The following is a 17,289-nucleotide window of genomic DNA, read 5'->3' as shown; positions in this document are numbered from 1 at the left end:
CATAATTTCAAACATTAATCTCAAATTGGTGCTTGTGCCTCACCTTTCCTTTGGATTAGTCCCACATTTTTGGTATTAACTGCATAATGTAATAGGGTGAATTAATTGTAATTAGATTTCAGTGTGTTAATAGGATTTTGGTAAAGTGTAATGGGCATTGGACACTTTCTATAGTGTGTCCACTTGAACTAGGAAAAACACAAAGCAATACTTTTACAGATTTTGATTTTCCAAATATGATTTATAAATGTTTATCATAGAAATTTAGTTATTTCGACCTATCGTGTCTGCGCTGGCCGACCAAGAGCTATCCATCCTAATCCCACTTTTCAGCTCTTGGTCCGTAGCCCTGTAGGTTATGGCACTTTAAGTGCACATTCAAGTATCTTTCAAATGTGGTGAGGGTTTCTACCTCTATCATCCTTTCAGGCAGTGAGTTCCAGACCGCCACCACCCTCTGGGGAAGAAATTTCCCCATATCTCCTCTAAACCTCCCCCCAATTACTTTAAATCTATGCCCCCTGGTTGCTGACCCCTCTGCCAAGGGAAACAGGTGCTTTCTATCCACTCCAAGCCACTCATAATTTTATATATCTCAATCAAGTCTCCCCTTAGTCTCTCCTCTGTTCCAAAGAAAACAGACCCAGCATCTCCAATCTTTCCTCATCGCCAAAATTCTCCAGTCCAGGCAACATTCTTGTCAATCTCCTCTGCACCCTTTCCAGTGCAATCACATCTTTCCTGTAATGTGATGACCAGAACTGCACACAGTACTCCAGCTGTGGCCTAACCCAATGTTTTATACAGTTCAAGCATAACCTCCTTGCTCTGGTATTCCGTGCCTTGACTTATAAAGGCAAGTATTCCATATGCCTTCTTAACAATCTTATCTACCTGGCCTGCTACCTTCAGAGATTTGTGGATCTGCATTCCAATGTTCCTTTGTTTCTTTGACACTTCAGTGTCGTATCATTTAATATGTATTCCCTTGCCTTGTTAGACCTCCCAAAATGCATTACCTCACACTTATCTGGATTGAACTCTTATTTGCCACTGTTCTGCCCACCTGACCAGTACATTGATATCTTCCTGCAGACTGCAGCTTTTTTCTTCATCATTATCAACCACACAGCCTATTTTAGAAACCACGGGCCCAAGTTTCCGCTGTTGCTGAAAATAGTGCACCTCCGTGATTTAAGTAACCTGTCTGGGGGGGGAAAAAAGTGCGCCGAAATCTTACCGGGCAATTCTCCGATTGTCCTGCAGCGTGGCGTGGCGCAGCGGAGCAAGCCGATCGCAACCTGCAGGGGGGAGGGGCTAGGGATCGGCGTTCTTCTGAGTGCCGGTGGCGTTGCGCAGGCGCGTTGGAGCATGCACACCTGCGCAATGGCTCAGCAGGGCATTTTTCCCCCAGTCTGTGTTTGAATGGTGTGGGTACCGGGGAGGGATGGAGTAGCGTGGGAAGGGGGCACTGGGGAGGTGATCGATTGGAGGGGGAGCGTGGCAAGGGATGGAGGGGGAGCGTGGGTTGGGGGCCACTCAATGATCGAAGGGCCGGAGGAGAGAGCAGGGATGCCTCCGTCCTGATTTTCTCCCCCCTCGCACGCACACACCCCAACCCCTCACGAACAGAGACACCTAAGGGTAGGACTTCTATTTTTTATTTTTTATTGATTGGTTGCTTATTACTTTGGTCTTGGTGCTTTAAGTACAGGGTTCCTTCTGTTTTTTTATTAATTAGTTACTCATTACTTTTTGTGCTTCGTTTAGTGCGGAGTGCTTTAAATGTACTTTGCTTTTTTAATGTTGTGAAGGTGTTTATGGAAAATCCTCTAGTTCCACCCCCCCCCCCCCCCCCCGGCCCGTTGTGATGTTGTTGTGTCCTTTGTGTTTAATGCTCCCCCACCCCCTGTCTCTAGCTGTGCCTGCATTAAACTTAACTCTCCAGGTAAGGTTTTTCAGAACTTACAAAAGTGGACACTTACTCCATTCTAAGTTAGTTTGGAGTAAGTTTTCGCTGCCGAAACTTGCAAAACAGGCGTAAGTGGCTGGATATACCCCCTTTTGATTTAAAAAATACCTGAAATAAAATTAATCTAAACTAACTCACTAGAACTGAAGCAAACTAAGTGCCGAGAATTGCGATTTCTAAGATACTCCAAACTCCACCCGAAACCTTGGCCCATAGAAACATCGTGCAGGATCAGGCCATTCGGCCCTTCGAGCCTGCAGCGCCATTCAATAAGATCATGGCTGATCATTCAACCTCAGTACCCCTTTCCTGCTTTCTCTCCATATCCCTTGATCCCTTTGACCATAAGGGCCATATCTAACTCCCTTTTGAATATATCTAACGAACTGGCCTCAACAACTTTCTGTGATAGAGAATTCCACAGGTTAACCATTCTGAGTGAAGAAGTTTCCCCTCATCTCGGTCCTAAATGGCTTCCCCCTTATTCTTAGACTGTGCCCCATGGTTCTGGAACTCCCCAGCAACAGGAACATTGTTCCTGCCTCTAACATGTCCAATCCCGTCAGAATTTTATGTTTCTATGAGATCCCCCCCTCATTCTTCTAAACTCCAGTGAATACAAGCCCAGTTGATCCAGTCTCTCCTCATATGTCAGTCCTGCCATCCTGGGAATCAATCTGGTGAACCTTCGCTGTAGTTCCTCAGTAGCAAGAACGTCCTTCCTCAGCTTAGGAGACCAAAACTGAACACAATATTCCAGATGTGACCTCATCAAGGCTCTCTACATCTGCAGTAAGATCTTCCTGCTCCTATACTCATCCTTTAGCGATGAAGGCCAACATGCCATTTACCACCTTCACCGGCTGCTGTACCTGCATGCTAAACTTCAATGACTGATGTACCATGACACCCAGGTCTCGTTGCATCTCCCTTTTCCTAATCTGTCATCATTCAGCTAATAATCTGTCTTCCTGTTTTTGCCACCAAAGTGGATAACCGCACATTTATTCACATTATACTGCATCAACCATGCATTTGCTCATTCACCTAACGTGTCCAAGTCCCCCTGCAGCCTCTTAGCATCCTCATCACAGCTCACACCGCCACCCAGCTTAGTGTCATCTGCAAACGTGGAGATATTACATTCCATTACTTCATCTAAATCATTGATGTATATTGTAAATAGCTTGGGTCCCAGCACTGAACCCTGCGGCACCCCACTAGTCACTGCCTGCCATTCTGAAAAGGACCAGTTTATTCTGACTCTCTGCTTCCTGTCTGCCAACCAGTTCTCTATTCATGTCAATACATTACCCCCAATACCATGTGCTTTAATTTTGCACACCAATCTCTTGTGTGGGCCCTTGTCAAAAGCCTTTTGAAAGTCCAAATACACCACATCCACTGGTTCTCCCTTGTCCACTCTACTAGTTACATCTTCAAAAAATTCTAGGAGATTTTCGAGCATGATTTCCCTTTCATAAATCCATGCTGACTTGGAGCGATCCTGTTACTGCTTTCCAAATGCGCTGCTATTTCATCTTTAATAATTGATTCCAACATTTTCCCCACTACTGATGTCAGGCTAACTGGTCTATAATTCCCTGTTTTCTCTCTCCTTTTTAAAAAAAGTGGTGTTACATTAGCTACCCTTCAGTCCATAGGAACTGATCCAGAGTCGATAGAATGTTGGAAAATGATCACCAATGCATCCACTATTTCTAGGGCCACTTCCTTAAGTACTCTGGGTTGCAGCCTATCAGGCCCTGGGGATTTATTGGCATTTAATCCCATTAATTTCCCTAACACAATTTGCTAACTAATAAGGATTTCCTTCAGTTCTTCCTTTTCGCTTGACCCTCGAACCCCTAGTATTTCCGGAAGGTTATTTGTGTCTTCCTTAGTGAAGACAGATCCAAAATATTTGTTCAATTGGCCTGCCATTTCATTGTTCCCCATTATAAATTCACCTGGTTATGACTGCAAAGGACCTACATTGGTCTTCACTAATCTTTTTCTCTGCAAAAGCTTCTATAGGTATGTGAAGTCAGTTTTTATTTTCCCTGTAAGCTTCCTCTCATACTCTATTTTCCCCCTCCTAATTAAACCCTTTGTCCTCCTCTGCTGAATTCTAAATTTCTCCCATTCCTCAGGTTTGCTGCTTTTTCTGGCCAATTTATATGCCTCTTCCTTAGATTTAACACTATCCCTAATTTCCCTTATTAACCACGGTTGAGCTACCTTCCCAGTTTTATTTTTACTCCAGACAGGGATGTACAATTGTTGAAGTTCATCCATTTAATCTATATAAATGTCTGCCATTACCTATCCACTGTCAACCTTTTAAGTATAATTTGGCAGTTTATCCTAACCAATTCATGTCTTGTACCATCGAAGTTACCTTTCCTTAAGTTCAGGACCCTAGGGCCCAAGTTTCCACATGATTTGCGCCTGATTTTTAGGAGCAACTGGTGGAGAACGGACTATCTTAGAAATCGCAATTCTCCACTTTTTTTTTTTCTGCAGTTCTAGTCAGATAGAACAGTTCTACTTTGGAACAGAATTTTTTCTTCAAAAGGGGGCGTGTCCGGCCACTGATGCCTGATTTCAAAGTTTCCACAGTGAAAATGTACTCCAAACTAAAGTAGAATGGAGCCAGTGAAGATTTTTGTAGAACTGAAAAAACCTGTTCTACACATTAAAAAAAATCAGGTGCAGGTTACAAATTCGGTGCCCAGAACGAGGTGGAGGGGGGGGAAGGGAACTCATTAAATTCTACAGTAAATCCTTATTTATACTTCTAAAAATATTATACAAATAAATCCAACCTGAATAAACATTTATAAGCCAAGAAAAGATTAAATAAACCATCTTCCTACCTGTGTGAAAGTGCTTCAGCCAGGGAGAATTCTGCAGCCGTTCATGCCGCTGAGGAGGGAGGGAGGGAGGGAGGGAGGGAGGAAGGAAGGGGGAGGGGGAGATAGAGAGATAGAGAAAAGATCCAGCCGGGGGGGAGGGAGCACGGGTTGGGTCCAGTCCGGGGGTGGGAGGGAACGCGGGTGTCCGGTCGGGGGGGTGGGGAGAAGCGGGTCTCGGGCCTGGTCCGGAGGCGGTGGGGGGAGCGTGTGTCGGGTCTGGTCCGGAGGCAGGGGGGAGCGGGTGTCGGGTCTGGTCGGGAGCAGGAGCTGGCCGTGGGAGGAGCATTATTCACGCAGCCCCAGTGAGGCCATTCAGCCAGGGCTAGGGGCTGCGTGCTTCGGGCCCCTCCCACACAGTTCGGTGCCTGGAGCTACTGCACTTGCGTGCCCACTGTAGCGCGCATGTGCAGAGGTCCCGGCACTGTTTTCAGCGCAGGGACCTGGCTCCGCCCCCCCCCCCCCCCCCCCCCCACCCACAGCTCGTGCTGGCTGCGCCGAGGGCCAGAGGACCTACAGGTAGGTGGAGAATACCGAGGATTTTTTTAGTTGTGAAAAACGGGCGCCCAGTTCGGAGGGGCGCCCGTTTTTTTTCTTGTGGAAACTTGGGCCCCATGTCTCTGAATTAACACTGTCACACTCCATCTTAATAAAGAATTCTACCATATTATGGTCACTCTTCCCCAGGCGGCCACGCACAACAAGATTGCTAATTAATCCGCTCTCATTAGACAACACCCAGTCTTAGATGGCCAGCTCTCTAGTTGGTTCCTTGACATATTGGCCTAGAAAGCCATTCCTAATACACTCCAGGAAATCCTCTTCCACCACATTGCTACCAGCTTGGTTAGCCCAATCGAAATGTAGATTAAAGTCGCCCATGATAACAGCTGTACCTTTATTGCACGCATCCCTAATTTCCTGTTTGATGCCATCCCCAACCTCACGACTACTGTTTGGTGGTCTGCACACAACTCCCACTAGCGTTTTCTGACCTTTGGTATTCCGCAGCTCTACCCATACAGATTCCGCATCATCCAAGCTAATGTCCTTTCTTACTATTGTTAATTTCCTCTTTAACCAGCAATGCTACCCCACCTCCTTTTCATTTCTGTCTATCCTTCCTGAATGTTGAATACCACTGGATGTTGAGTTCCCAGCCTTGATCACCCTGGAGCCATGGCTCCGTAATCCCAATTATATCATAATCGTTAATAGCTGCCTGCGCAGTTAATTCATCCACCTTATTATGAATACTCCTCTCATTGAGGAACAGTGCCTTCAGGCTTGTCTTTTGTACCCTCTTTGTCCTTTTAGAATTTTGCTGTAATGTGGCCCTTTTTGATTTTTGCCTTGGGTTTCTCTGCCCTCCACTTTTACAATTCTCCTTTCTATCTTTTGCTTCTGCCCTCATTTTATTTCCCTCTGTCTCCCTGTATAGGTTCCCATCCCCCTGCCATATTAGTTTAACCCCTCACCAACAGCACTAGCAAACACTCCCCCTAGGACATTAGTGTCGTCTGAAAACTTCTTAATCATACTCCCAACATTTAAGTCCAAGTCATTGATATATACCACATAAAGTAAGTGACCTAGCTCTCAGCTCTGCGGAACCCCACTGGATACATCCTTACAGTCACAAAAACACCCATCAACCATTACCCTTTGCTTCCTGCCTCTGAGCCAATTTTGGATTCACTTTGCCCTGGGCTATTACTTTCATGACCAGTCTGCCATGTGGGACCTGATCAAAAGCTTTGCTAAAATCCACATGCACTACATCATACACACTGCCCTCATCGACCCTCTGGGTTACCTCCTCGAAAAATTCAATCAAGTTAGTCAGACACGACCATCCCTTAACAAATCCATGCTGACTGTCCTTGATTGATTCATGTCTTTCCAAATGAAGATTTACCCTGTACCTCAGGATTTTTCCCACATTTTTTTTTACTGTACTTGTTTCACAGAAGACCATTCACCCTGTCATGCCTGTGCTGGCTCTTTGACAGAGCTATCCAGTTTGGTCCAGCACCCCAGCCTTTTCTTCCATAACCCTGCAAATTAGTCCTCTTCAAGTACATGTCTAAATTGCCTTTTGAAAATTCCAATCAAATCTGCTTCCACCACTCTTTCAGTTAGTGCATTTCATATCTTAATAACCTTCTGTGCAAAACAAATTATTCTAATTTCTGCTCTAGTTCTTTTGCCAATTATTTTCAATCTTTGACATCTGGTTACTAGCCCACTTGCCAGAGGAAATCGTTTCTCACTGCTTGCCTTCTCAAAACCCTTATAATTTTGAACACCCCTATTAGGTTTGATCTCCCCATAACCTTCTCTGTTTTAAGAACAATCTCAGCTTCTCCAATCTCTCCACATAACTGAAGTCCCCTATTCCTGGTAAACTTCCTCTGTACCCTCTCCAAGGCCATGATATCCTTCTAAAATGTGGTGCCCAGAACTGTACACAATATACCAGCTGAGGCCTAACCAGTGATTTGTAAAGTTCAGCATGACTTCCTTGTTTTTGTATTTAGTACCTCTATTTACAAAACCAAGAATCCCATATGTTCTCCAACCGCCTTATCAACTTGCCCTGCCACTTTCAAAGATTTATGAATCTGTACCCTCGGGTTCCTCTGCTCTTGCAACCCCATCAAAATCGTACCATTTGAATAGGCTGCCGCTCCACGTTGTTCCTTCCAAAGTGCATCACGTACTTATCCGCATTAAATTTTCACGAGTCTGTTTGTCTTCCATAAAAGTAGCTACTATCCTGCTCACTATTTACTACGTGGGAAGTTTTGTATCCTCTGCAAACTTCACAATTGTACTCCCTATACCCAAGTTTAGGTCATTTTATATAATAACAGGAAAAGCAATAGTCCTAATGCTGACCTCTGGGGGACCCCACTGCATACTTCTCTGCAGTCAGAAAAACATCCATTCACCACTAATTTGGCAGGGATGGGCACTAGGATGAAATATTTGAGGAGAGTAACAAGTTGCACAGAAGACTAAGACAATAGCACTGGAGTAAATAACAGTTCAGAAATAGAAGTGATCAGACGGGGAAAATGCTTGGCAGTCTAAGATGGGTTTGGAGTGCATGTGCGCAAATGCATACAGAGTGGTAACTAAAGTTGCTGCAGGCACAAGTTGCCATATGGGACTATGATAGTGGGAATAAAGGAGACCTGGCTCAAAGAAGGGGAGGATTGGGACCTTCATGTTCCTGGCTACAAAGGACTCTAGAAAGCTAGGGTAGGGGGAAAAAAGAGGAGTTGTCATTACTGATCAAATAAACTATTATAGCACTGGAAAGGAATGATGTAGTTGAGGGGTCAAAGATCGAATCCATTTGGTTCGAATTCAGGAAGAATAAAAGAGCTGTTGCGCTACTGGGTGTATACTATAGATCAGCAAATAGTGGGATGGAAATAGAGGAGCAAATTTGTAGGCACATTACAGAAAGATGCAAGAACTATAGAGTGGTGATAATGTGGGACTTCAGTTATCTTAATATAGACTGGGATAGTAACTGTATCAAGGGCAAAGAGAGGGAGGACTTCTTTGAGAGCTTTCTTGATCAGTATGTTTGCAGTTCAAAAAGGAAGGAAGCAGTGCAGGATCTGGTTGTGGGAATGAAGTAGGGCAAGTGGAGCATGTTTCAGTGGGGAAGAATTTGGGGAACAGTGATATCGGGTTTAGAATAATTATGAAAAAGGATAAGGAACGATGAAGCATAAAAATACTTAACTGGAGGAGGGCTAATTTCAGTGAGTTAAAAAGGTGGATTGGAATCAGAAATTGGTTGGCAAAACAGTAATTGTACAATGGGAGGCCTTCAAAGAGGAAATAGTTCAGGTACGTAGTAAACACATTCCCACGATGTGGGAAAAACATGCATGCAAAGCTAGAGCCCCCTGGATGACTAAAGATATAGAGATGAAAATGAATCAGGAAAAGAAGGCTTATGACAAATGTAAGGTTCATAATACAATATGAATTATGTATTTATGCCGTGAGTGAATAAATTAAAAAAGGAGAGCCAAGCTGACTACAGAAAGTCCTGAGGCGATCTAAAGAGAGGAATAAGAGGGGCAAAGAGAGAGTATGAGTTATGATCTGGAATGTACTCCCTAAAAGGAAGACGGAAGCAGATTCAATAGTAACTTTCACAAGGGAATTGGATAAATACTTGGAGAAAATTTACAGGGTTCTGGGGAGGGGGACTAATTGGTTAGCTCTTTCAAAGAGCCGGCACAGGCACGATTGGCTTCTGTGCTAGATCATTCTATGGTTCATTACCTAGGACATCAAAGTGGTTGACCCGTTGCAGGATGTCCTTTGTAGATCCCCCCCAAACTATGCTGAAGGCAGATGTCCTTTACGTAACTGATGAGGAAATTGAGCCTTGGAATGACAGCTGTTGGAGGTTGAGTATGTAATGATGCACTCCTATTCAGGGTGCAGAGCCTACCATAGAATTTGAGAGGCAAGCTGCTGCTGCAGCTCTACAATTTGAACTGGGGGAAACCACTATTCAATTTGGTTTGCTATGTGTCTATGCTGTGGTCAGAAGGATGGTGGCAATGCTCGTACATGGTGATACTGCACCTGAGGGGTTCCTTGTGCTGCCCACTGGTTCTCCACTAAGTATCCGAACACTTCTGTAAATGAACCGTATGACCCTTCTGATCAGAAGTTTACTGCCCAATATTTAGTCATATCACAGCATTACAAAGGAAAAACCAGAAAACCTAACTGAGTGTCCACTGCAGGACCTACAGTCTCTGTCACAAGTGGGGCATGTGCCTACACTTGTGTTCCTTCTATTTGCTAGAAGGCAGACTGAACACTAGAGACTAGGTGAATTGTAAATCAATAAACTGATTTATTTTACAGTAATGTTTACAATGAATTTTAACCAATTTCATAACATTCCTTGTAACACAGAAAATAAAGCACATGACACTATCCTTGTTAACACACTAAATACAATTTTCAGCTTAGTAATTTGTCTGAAACTAGTCGGCAGTGAGCTCTCGCTCTCTCTTGACTTCTTTACCAGATTTCTGCAGATTTTTTCCGAGCTGAACAGGAAGCCAAAGACTTGATCTCTGACTCTTCCTCAGTTCTGCATATCTGAGGATTGGTCCGTCAAGCCATGACTTAAACTTTCAACTGTCATTCTAGGAATGGGTTCCTGACAGCTATCCTGTACTGAACTCATGAATTAAGTCATTCCAAAATGTGACTAAGTGGAGGAAGAGCATCGAGGAGGGCGCTGAGCACCTCTTGTCCCATCGCCGAGAACAAGCAGAAACCAAGAGTAGACAGCGGAAGGAGCGGCGTCAACCCAGGCTCCCCGACCACCCTTTCCTTCAACCACTGTTTGCCCCACTTGTGACAGAGACTGTAGGTCCTGCATTGGACACTCAGTCACCTGGGAACTCACTTTTTTTTTTAAGAGTAGAAGCAAGTCATCCTCGACTCCGAGGGACTGCCTATATGCTGATAATGATGTGGAGAAACACCAAACAATTTGACTGGACCCGATGCATGTTCTCTTGAATTCCCTTTTGTTTAGTGAAGTTGACAAATTTGAAAAAAATCAGAACCAATTTAAAGGCTTATTAAGCAAGGATCATGTATCGGCTTGGATAAACCTTAAGAGCATTTCAGGAAAGTGAACTAAACGCCATTACTGTTCAGTGGAGTCTAGGTTAATATTTCATGATTGCTAAGATTTGGTGACATCTTGGGCACATGAGTGATTCTTGGATAACTTCATAGAGTTCTATATTGAAGTTGAGCAACCAGTTACTGCTCAGTTCCAAGAACTTAAGGCTTACTGCTAAGAATCCTATAATTCAGAATGCGATAGGAGTACTTTCTACTGATGATTCCAACATATTTTATTAAAAAAAATGAATTATCCAATAATATGAATTTAGCAACATATATAATACAGCAAAGTGGGAATTTAGTGCTTAAAATAAACTGACTTTTTAAATTGAGTAGACTGTACATATATACTGTATCATACATACCAAATAGAATACTAATTGTGGAGAATTATCAAGAGAACGAAGAGGATCATTTTGCCTCAGCAGAAACCCGATTGGATTGTCTGCCCTTTTTGCATCCTGCCCGATTTTACTTAAAGTAAAATTGGTGAAGTGTAAAACGGATGGCTGATTTGATTGTCATTTTTCCACTGGGAAGGTGAAGTTAAAAACACCCCAATAGTTCATTAATTGTTCCTGAAAATAGGTAATTTGTTATCCCTTTAGACAATATCTTGGATAAATTACACAAAGATCATGAACGAATCTCAATGTGGTAAGAAAATGCTAAATCTGTAGAGACCAGGAATTAACAAAAAAATTAGGAACTTGTTAACTATGATCCATAATCAGAATTTCAACAGCACAGAAATTGTATAACCACGCAGAACCTATTATTCCTTCAGTGATTCCAAGTCACTCATGGAAGAAAGTAATGAATATTATGCTCAAGTGAAGGAGTGGGGGCGGGGTAGTAATTGTCATTTACCTAATGCTGTTTTGCTTACTTGCCAAGTTTGCAAATGGATCTACATTACAAGAAGAGACCCACAAAGCAATGTGAAAGCAGATCATGCATTTTGAATAGTGAAGAATCTGCTGAACAAAGTATGCAGCACTTTGCCATTACAAATTGGGTTTATCCCAGGAGAACTTTTTGATGGGCTGGATATTGAAACAGCATTGGCAGTTGTGAAATTATTTTTGCTAAAAGCCTTGATGTCAATGTCATGTCTATTTAGCAAGGAATAGTTTTACGATTCTTCCTAAAAAGAAATTAAATCGGTTTAATTGTCAAACTGTTGCTGATTTGTGGAAACTTTAATTGCTGTCTAATGTTACTGTAACTTGTTAATCTTTTTGCTGAGTACAAATCCTTAATTTAAACAAGTAATTCAGATACAATTGGTATTCAGTTAAGGAAAATAATTTCTAGATATTCCCACCTCCAAAATGGGCAGTATTTTATCTTGTAAGATCACAAATGTTTTGTAAGACATCTTATTTCTTCTCTTCACCCTAGGATGGATATGAGCAGTACAGATGTATCTGGGCTGCCTGACTGAAGATGATTTTTCGACAAGAACTTCACAGATATGAACAGGTTAACCTGGATACATAAGCTATAGGATCATGCACTTTCTTTATACTCCAGAATAACTTCACTGCTGAAAACAATGGCGCCCTTCCATTTGTGGAAGTTATCTTCACAAAAACTAGGATTTTTTCTGGTATCATTTGGATTCATATGGGGAATGATGCTTCTGCACTTTACCATTCAACAACGGACACAGCATGAAAGCAGTACTATGCTTCGAGAGCAGATTCTGGACCTTAGTAAACGTTATATCAAAGCATTAGCAGAAGAAAACCAAAATGTAGCAGATGGGCCCTATGTCGGCACAATGACTGCATATGGTAAGTTAACCATGCTGATTTTAATAGCTTCAAAATATCTGCTGCTTATATTTTGTATGCTGTAAAACATAATTTTCATTAATATAGTTGACCGTTCCAGTAACCGCTTAACTTGATGGGTTACTATGTTAGAGTAGACTTGGATAAATACATTACGAGTAGAGTGGATTCATAAGAACATAAACATAAATAGGAGCAGGAGTAGGCCATTTGGTCCCTCGAGCCTGCTCTGCCATTCAGTAAGATCATGGCTGAACTGATCTTGGCCTAAATGCCACTTTCCAGCCCGCTCCCCAAGGGTTGGGGGTAATATATTAGCATGGCTAGAGGATTGGCTAACTAACAGCAAAGAGCGAGTCGGGATAAATGGGTCATTTTCCGGTTTGCCAACGGTGACTAATGGGGTGCCGCAGGGATCGGTGCTGGGTCGTCAACTATTTACAATCTATATTAATGACTTGGATGAAGGGACTGAGTGTAATGTAGCCAAGTTTGCTGCTGATACAATGATGGGTGGGAAAGCAAATTGTGAGGAGGACACACAAAATCTGCAAAGGGATATAGACAGGCTAAGTGAGTGGGCAAAAATTTGGCAGATGGAGTATAATATGGGAAACGGTGAGGTTATCCACTTTGGCAGAAATAATATAATACCAAATTATAATTTAAATGGAAAAAGATTGCAAAGTGCTGCAGTAGAGAGAGACCTGGGGGCCCTTGTGCATACTAACAAAAAGTTAGTATTGTGCATACTAACAAAAAGTTAGTATGCAGGTATAGCAAGTAATCAGGGAGGCAAATGGAATGTTGGCCTTTATTGCAAGGGGGATGAAGCATAAAAGCAGAGAAGTCCTGCTCCAACTGTACAGGGTATTGGTGAGGCCACACCTGGAGTACTGCGTACAGTTTTGATCTGCGTATTTAAGGAAGGGTATACTTGCATTGGAGGGAGTTCAGAGAAGGTTCACGAGGTTGATTCCGGAGTTGAGGGGGTTGATTTATGAGGACTGGTTCAGTAGGTTGTGCCTATACACATTGGAGTTCAGAAGAATAAGGTGATCACATTGAAACATATAAGATAATGAGGAGGCTCGAGAAGGTGGATGCAGAGAGGATATTTCCACTCATAGGGGAAACTAAAACTTGCGGGCATCGTCTCAGAATAAGGGGCTGCCCATTTAAAACTGAGATGAGGGGAAATTTCTTAAGGTTGTAAATCAGTGGAATTCTCTGCCTCAGAGGCTGGGTCATTGAATATATTTAAGGCGGAGATAGACAGAATTTTGAGCGTTAAGGGAGTAAAGGGTTATGGGGAACAGGCAGGGAAGTGGAGCTGAGTCCATGATCAGATCACCCATGATATTGAATGGCGGAGCAGCCTCGAGGGGTCAAATGGCCTACTCCTGCTCCTATTTCTTATAACCCTTGACTCCCCTATCGTTCAAAAATCTGTATCTCTACCTTTTAAACAATGACCCAGCCTCCACCGCTCTCTGGGTAGAGAATTCCAAAGAATCACAACCCTCTGAGAAGAAATTCCTTCTCATCTCCGTTTTAAATGTGCGACCTCTTATTCTGAAACTATGCCCCCTAGTTCTAGATTCCCCCGAGGGGAAACATCCTCTCTGCATCTACCCTGTCCAGCCCCTCAGAATCTTGTACATTTCAATAAGACCACCTCTCATTCATCTAAACTCCAATGAGTATAGGCCCAACCTGCTCGCCCTTTCTTCATAAGACAACCCCTTCATCTCAGGAAGCAACCTAGTGAACCTTCTCTGAAAAGCCTCCAATGCAAGTATATCCCTCCTTAAATAATGAGACCAAAACTGTACGCAGTACTCCAGGTGCGGTCTCACCAACGCCCTGTACAGTTGTCGCAAGACCTGCCTACTTTTATACTTCATCCCCCTTGCAATAAAGGCCAACATTCCATTTGCCTTCCTAATTACTTGCTCTACCTGCATGCTAACTGTGCTTCATGTACAAGGACCCACAGATCCGTCTGTAGTGTCTCCATTTAAATAATAATTTGCTTTTTTATTCTTCTGACCAAAGTGGATAACCTCACATTTTCCCACATTATACTCCATTTACCAAATTTGTGCCTACTCACTTCACCTCTCTATATCCCTTTGCAGATTCTTTGCGTTCTCCTCACAACTTGCTTTCCCACCTATCTTTGTATCATCAGCAAATTTGGCTACATTACACTCTGTCCCTTCATCCAAGTCATTAATATAGATTGTAAATAGTTGAGGCCCCAGCACTTATCCCTTCACTTCAACCTTCATTTCCTATCATTTAAGCAAAGCTGCATTCAATTCTGCAAATGGTTAGGATGCCGGTCTAGTGAAATTAAGTCATTAGACTGACATCCTTGGATCTTTGCAGCCAACTTCAGTGTGACTTGAAATGGCAATTTGAATTCACTATGACATAATCATGGTTTAGGGTTAACTGCTAATGCTAACATTAAACTCAATTTGTTTTCTTTTAATAGTTTCTAATGCCATTTTGAAGTGCAGCAAGAAGTTTATCACTTAAACACTTTCTGAAGCCCAGTAATTTGATGTTTAAGATTATGTAATGTGCAGTATTTAGCACAACGGCTGCAATTTTAATTGAGGTTCTTTTCAGAAGTTTTGATATTCATATCGAACAGTTATTAACTGGTCAACAGTGCCAGTGTCAACTGTGGCTCAGTGGGTAGCACACTTGCCTCTGAGTCAGAAGGTTGTGGGTTCAACACACACATCTAGGCTGACACTCACTCCAGTGCTGAGGGAGTGCTGCACTGTCGGAGGTACCATCTTTCGGATGGGATGTTAGAACAGAAGTCCCATCTGCACTCTTTGGTGGATGTAAAAGATCCCATGGCACTATTTCAAAGAATAGCAGGGGTGTTATACCTGGTGTCCTGGCCAATATTTATTCCTCAGTCAACATAACATAAAAACAGATTATCTGGTCATTATTACATTGCTGTTTGTGGCAGCTTGCTGTGTGCAAATTGGCTGCTGCATTTCCCACTCCATCATAGGCGATCCCTCGAACGAGGATGACTTGCTTCCACGTGAGTTCACAGATGTTTCAATGAAGGACCCGATGTTCCAGTCCTGAACTCCAATTGAGAGGGTGGAAGATGCCTGTGCGTGGATTTTTTTTTAAACGTGTGGTGACCGTTGCATGCCGGCCACCAGACGGGCTTGACAGAGCTCGGCCTTTATCCAGTGGCAAGGGTTAACCAAGACGACTGGAGACCTGCTCTGCTGCACGGACCTAGTGCGCGCACATATCACAGTGTGGGCAGGTCCGTGCTGCCCATGGGCCCTCGGCTCTTCTGGGCCCCATACCCTCATTCGACGCACCTCTGCCACGATTTCTCGCCGCTCCTCCGCCACAAACATTCGCCGCATCTCCACCGCGACCTCCCGCTGCACCTTGAATGCAATTCTCCGATTTAGATCCTGAGGTTTTGTTTTCCCACTGCTAATCTGGTTTCTTTGCGGGGTCCTGGCCGACAGTGATTACAATTCAAAAGTACTTAATTGACTGTAAAGCGCTTTAAGACATCCAGTGGTTGTAAACGGCCTTCTATAAATGCAAGTCATTCTTTTTAGTCTTGTGCTCTATTGATAACTATGGTCATTATCTGCTTTAGTGGGCAGCACTCTGTTGCAAACCTTGGCCTGGAGTTTACTCCGCATTCTTGGTGTGTCTTTGCGCAAATCAATTACATGGCTTAAAAGATCGCAGAATTTTGGGTGTAAGTGAGTTACCCGCATAACTACAATAGGTCCAATTTCCTTGATGTTTTGTGTCTAACCGTGCATCCAAATAATTCTTTGCCCACTAAACTGGGCATGTTTCGGGACCTCAAAACATTGCAACCAGATTTTCAGGAACAGCAGGAAACAGTCATTTTGCATGTCTTATTGCAATTTTTTGAGCGTTTAAAAAAAAAAAAAAAAATTAATAATAATTATCCTCACTGAGACCTCCTATATTTTTGTTTCTTTTAACACATTTTTATGGCATAGGTTTTTGTACAATGAGCTGTTGTGATCTGGAATGCAATGCTGAAAGGGTTTTCTTTCCATTCATGGGATGTGGGTGTCACTGGCAAGGCCAGCATTTATTGCCCATCCCTAATTGCTCTTGAGAAGGTGGTGGTGAGCTGCGGCCTTGAACCGCTGCAATCCGTGTTGAAAGTACTCTGTTGGGGAGGGAGTTTCAGGATTTTGAGCCAATGACGATGAAGGAATGGCGATATATTTCCAAGTCAGGGTGGTATGTAACATGGAGGGGAACTTATAGGCGATAGTGTTCCCATGCGACTGCTGCCCTTGTCCTTCTAGCTGGTAGAGGCCGTGGGTTTGGGAGGTGCTGCCGAAGAAGCCTTGGCGAGTTGCTGCACTGCATCTTGTAGATGGTACACACTGCAGCCACAGTTCGCCGGTGGTGGAGGGAGTGAATGTTTAAGGTGTTGGATGGGGTGCCAATCATGCGGGCTGCTTTGTCCTGGGTGGCGTTGAGCTTCTTTAGTGTTGTTGGAGCTGCATTCATCCAGGCAAGTGGAGAGTATTCCATCACACTCCTAACTTGTGCCTTATAAATGATAAGACTTTGAGGAGTAAGGTGGTGAGAGACACCCTGCAGAATACCCAGTCTCTGACCTGCTCTTGTAGCCACAGGATTTATCTGGCTGGTGCAGTTAAGTTTCTAGTTAATGGTTACTCCCAGGATATTGATGGTGGTGAGGTATTCAGCGATGGTAATGCCGTTTCGCTTATTGGAGATGGTCATTGCCTGGCACTTGTGTGGAGCGAATGTTACTTGCCACTTACCAACCCAAGCCTGGATATCGTCGGGTCTTGTTGCATGCAGGCATGGACTGCTCCTTTAT

At 43.3% G+C, this 17,289-nt stretch overlaps 1 protein-coding gene across 3 annotated transcripts in view; it reads left to right on the top strand.

Moving 5' to 3' along the window:
* Nucleotides 1-17,289, top strand: part of mgat5 (alpha-1,6-mannosylglycoprotein 6-beta-N-acetylglucosaminyltransferase) — a 214,650-nt gene that overhangs the window by 10,999 nt on the left and 186,362 nt on the right. For all 3 annotated transcript variants that reach the window (XM_070875427.1, XM_070875426.1, XM_070875429.1), the window contains exon 2: nucleotides 11,986-12,380. In XM_070875427.1, the coding sequence (XP_070731528.1) occupies nucleotides 12,140-12,380 (241 nt within the window). In that variant the 5' untranslated portion in view covers nucleotides 11,986-12,139. The remainder of the gene's footprint in view (nucleotides 1-11,985; nucleotides 12,381-17,289) is intronic.

The sequence above is a fragment of the Pristiophorus japonicus genome, chromosome 3 (genome assembly GCF_044704955.1).
Source record: "Pristiophorus japonicus isolate sPriJap1 chromosome 3, sPriJap1.hap1, whole genome shotgun sequence".
NCBI lineage: Eukaryota > Metazoa > Chordata > Chondrichthyes > Pristiophoridae > Pristiophorus > Pristiophorus japonicus.
The sequence above is the reverse complement of the archived record's forward strand: the minus strand, read 5'-3'. Positions and strand labels throughout refer to the sequence as shown.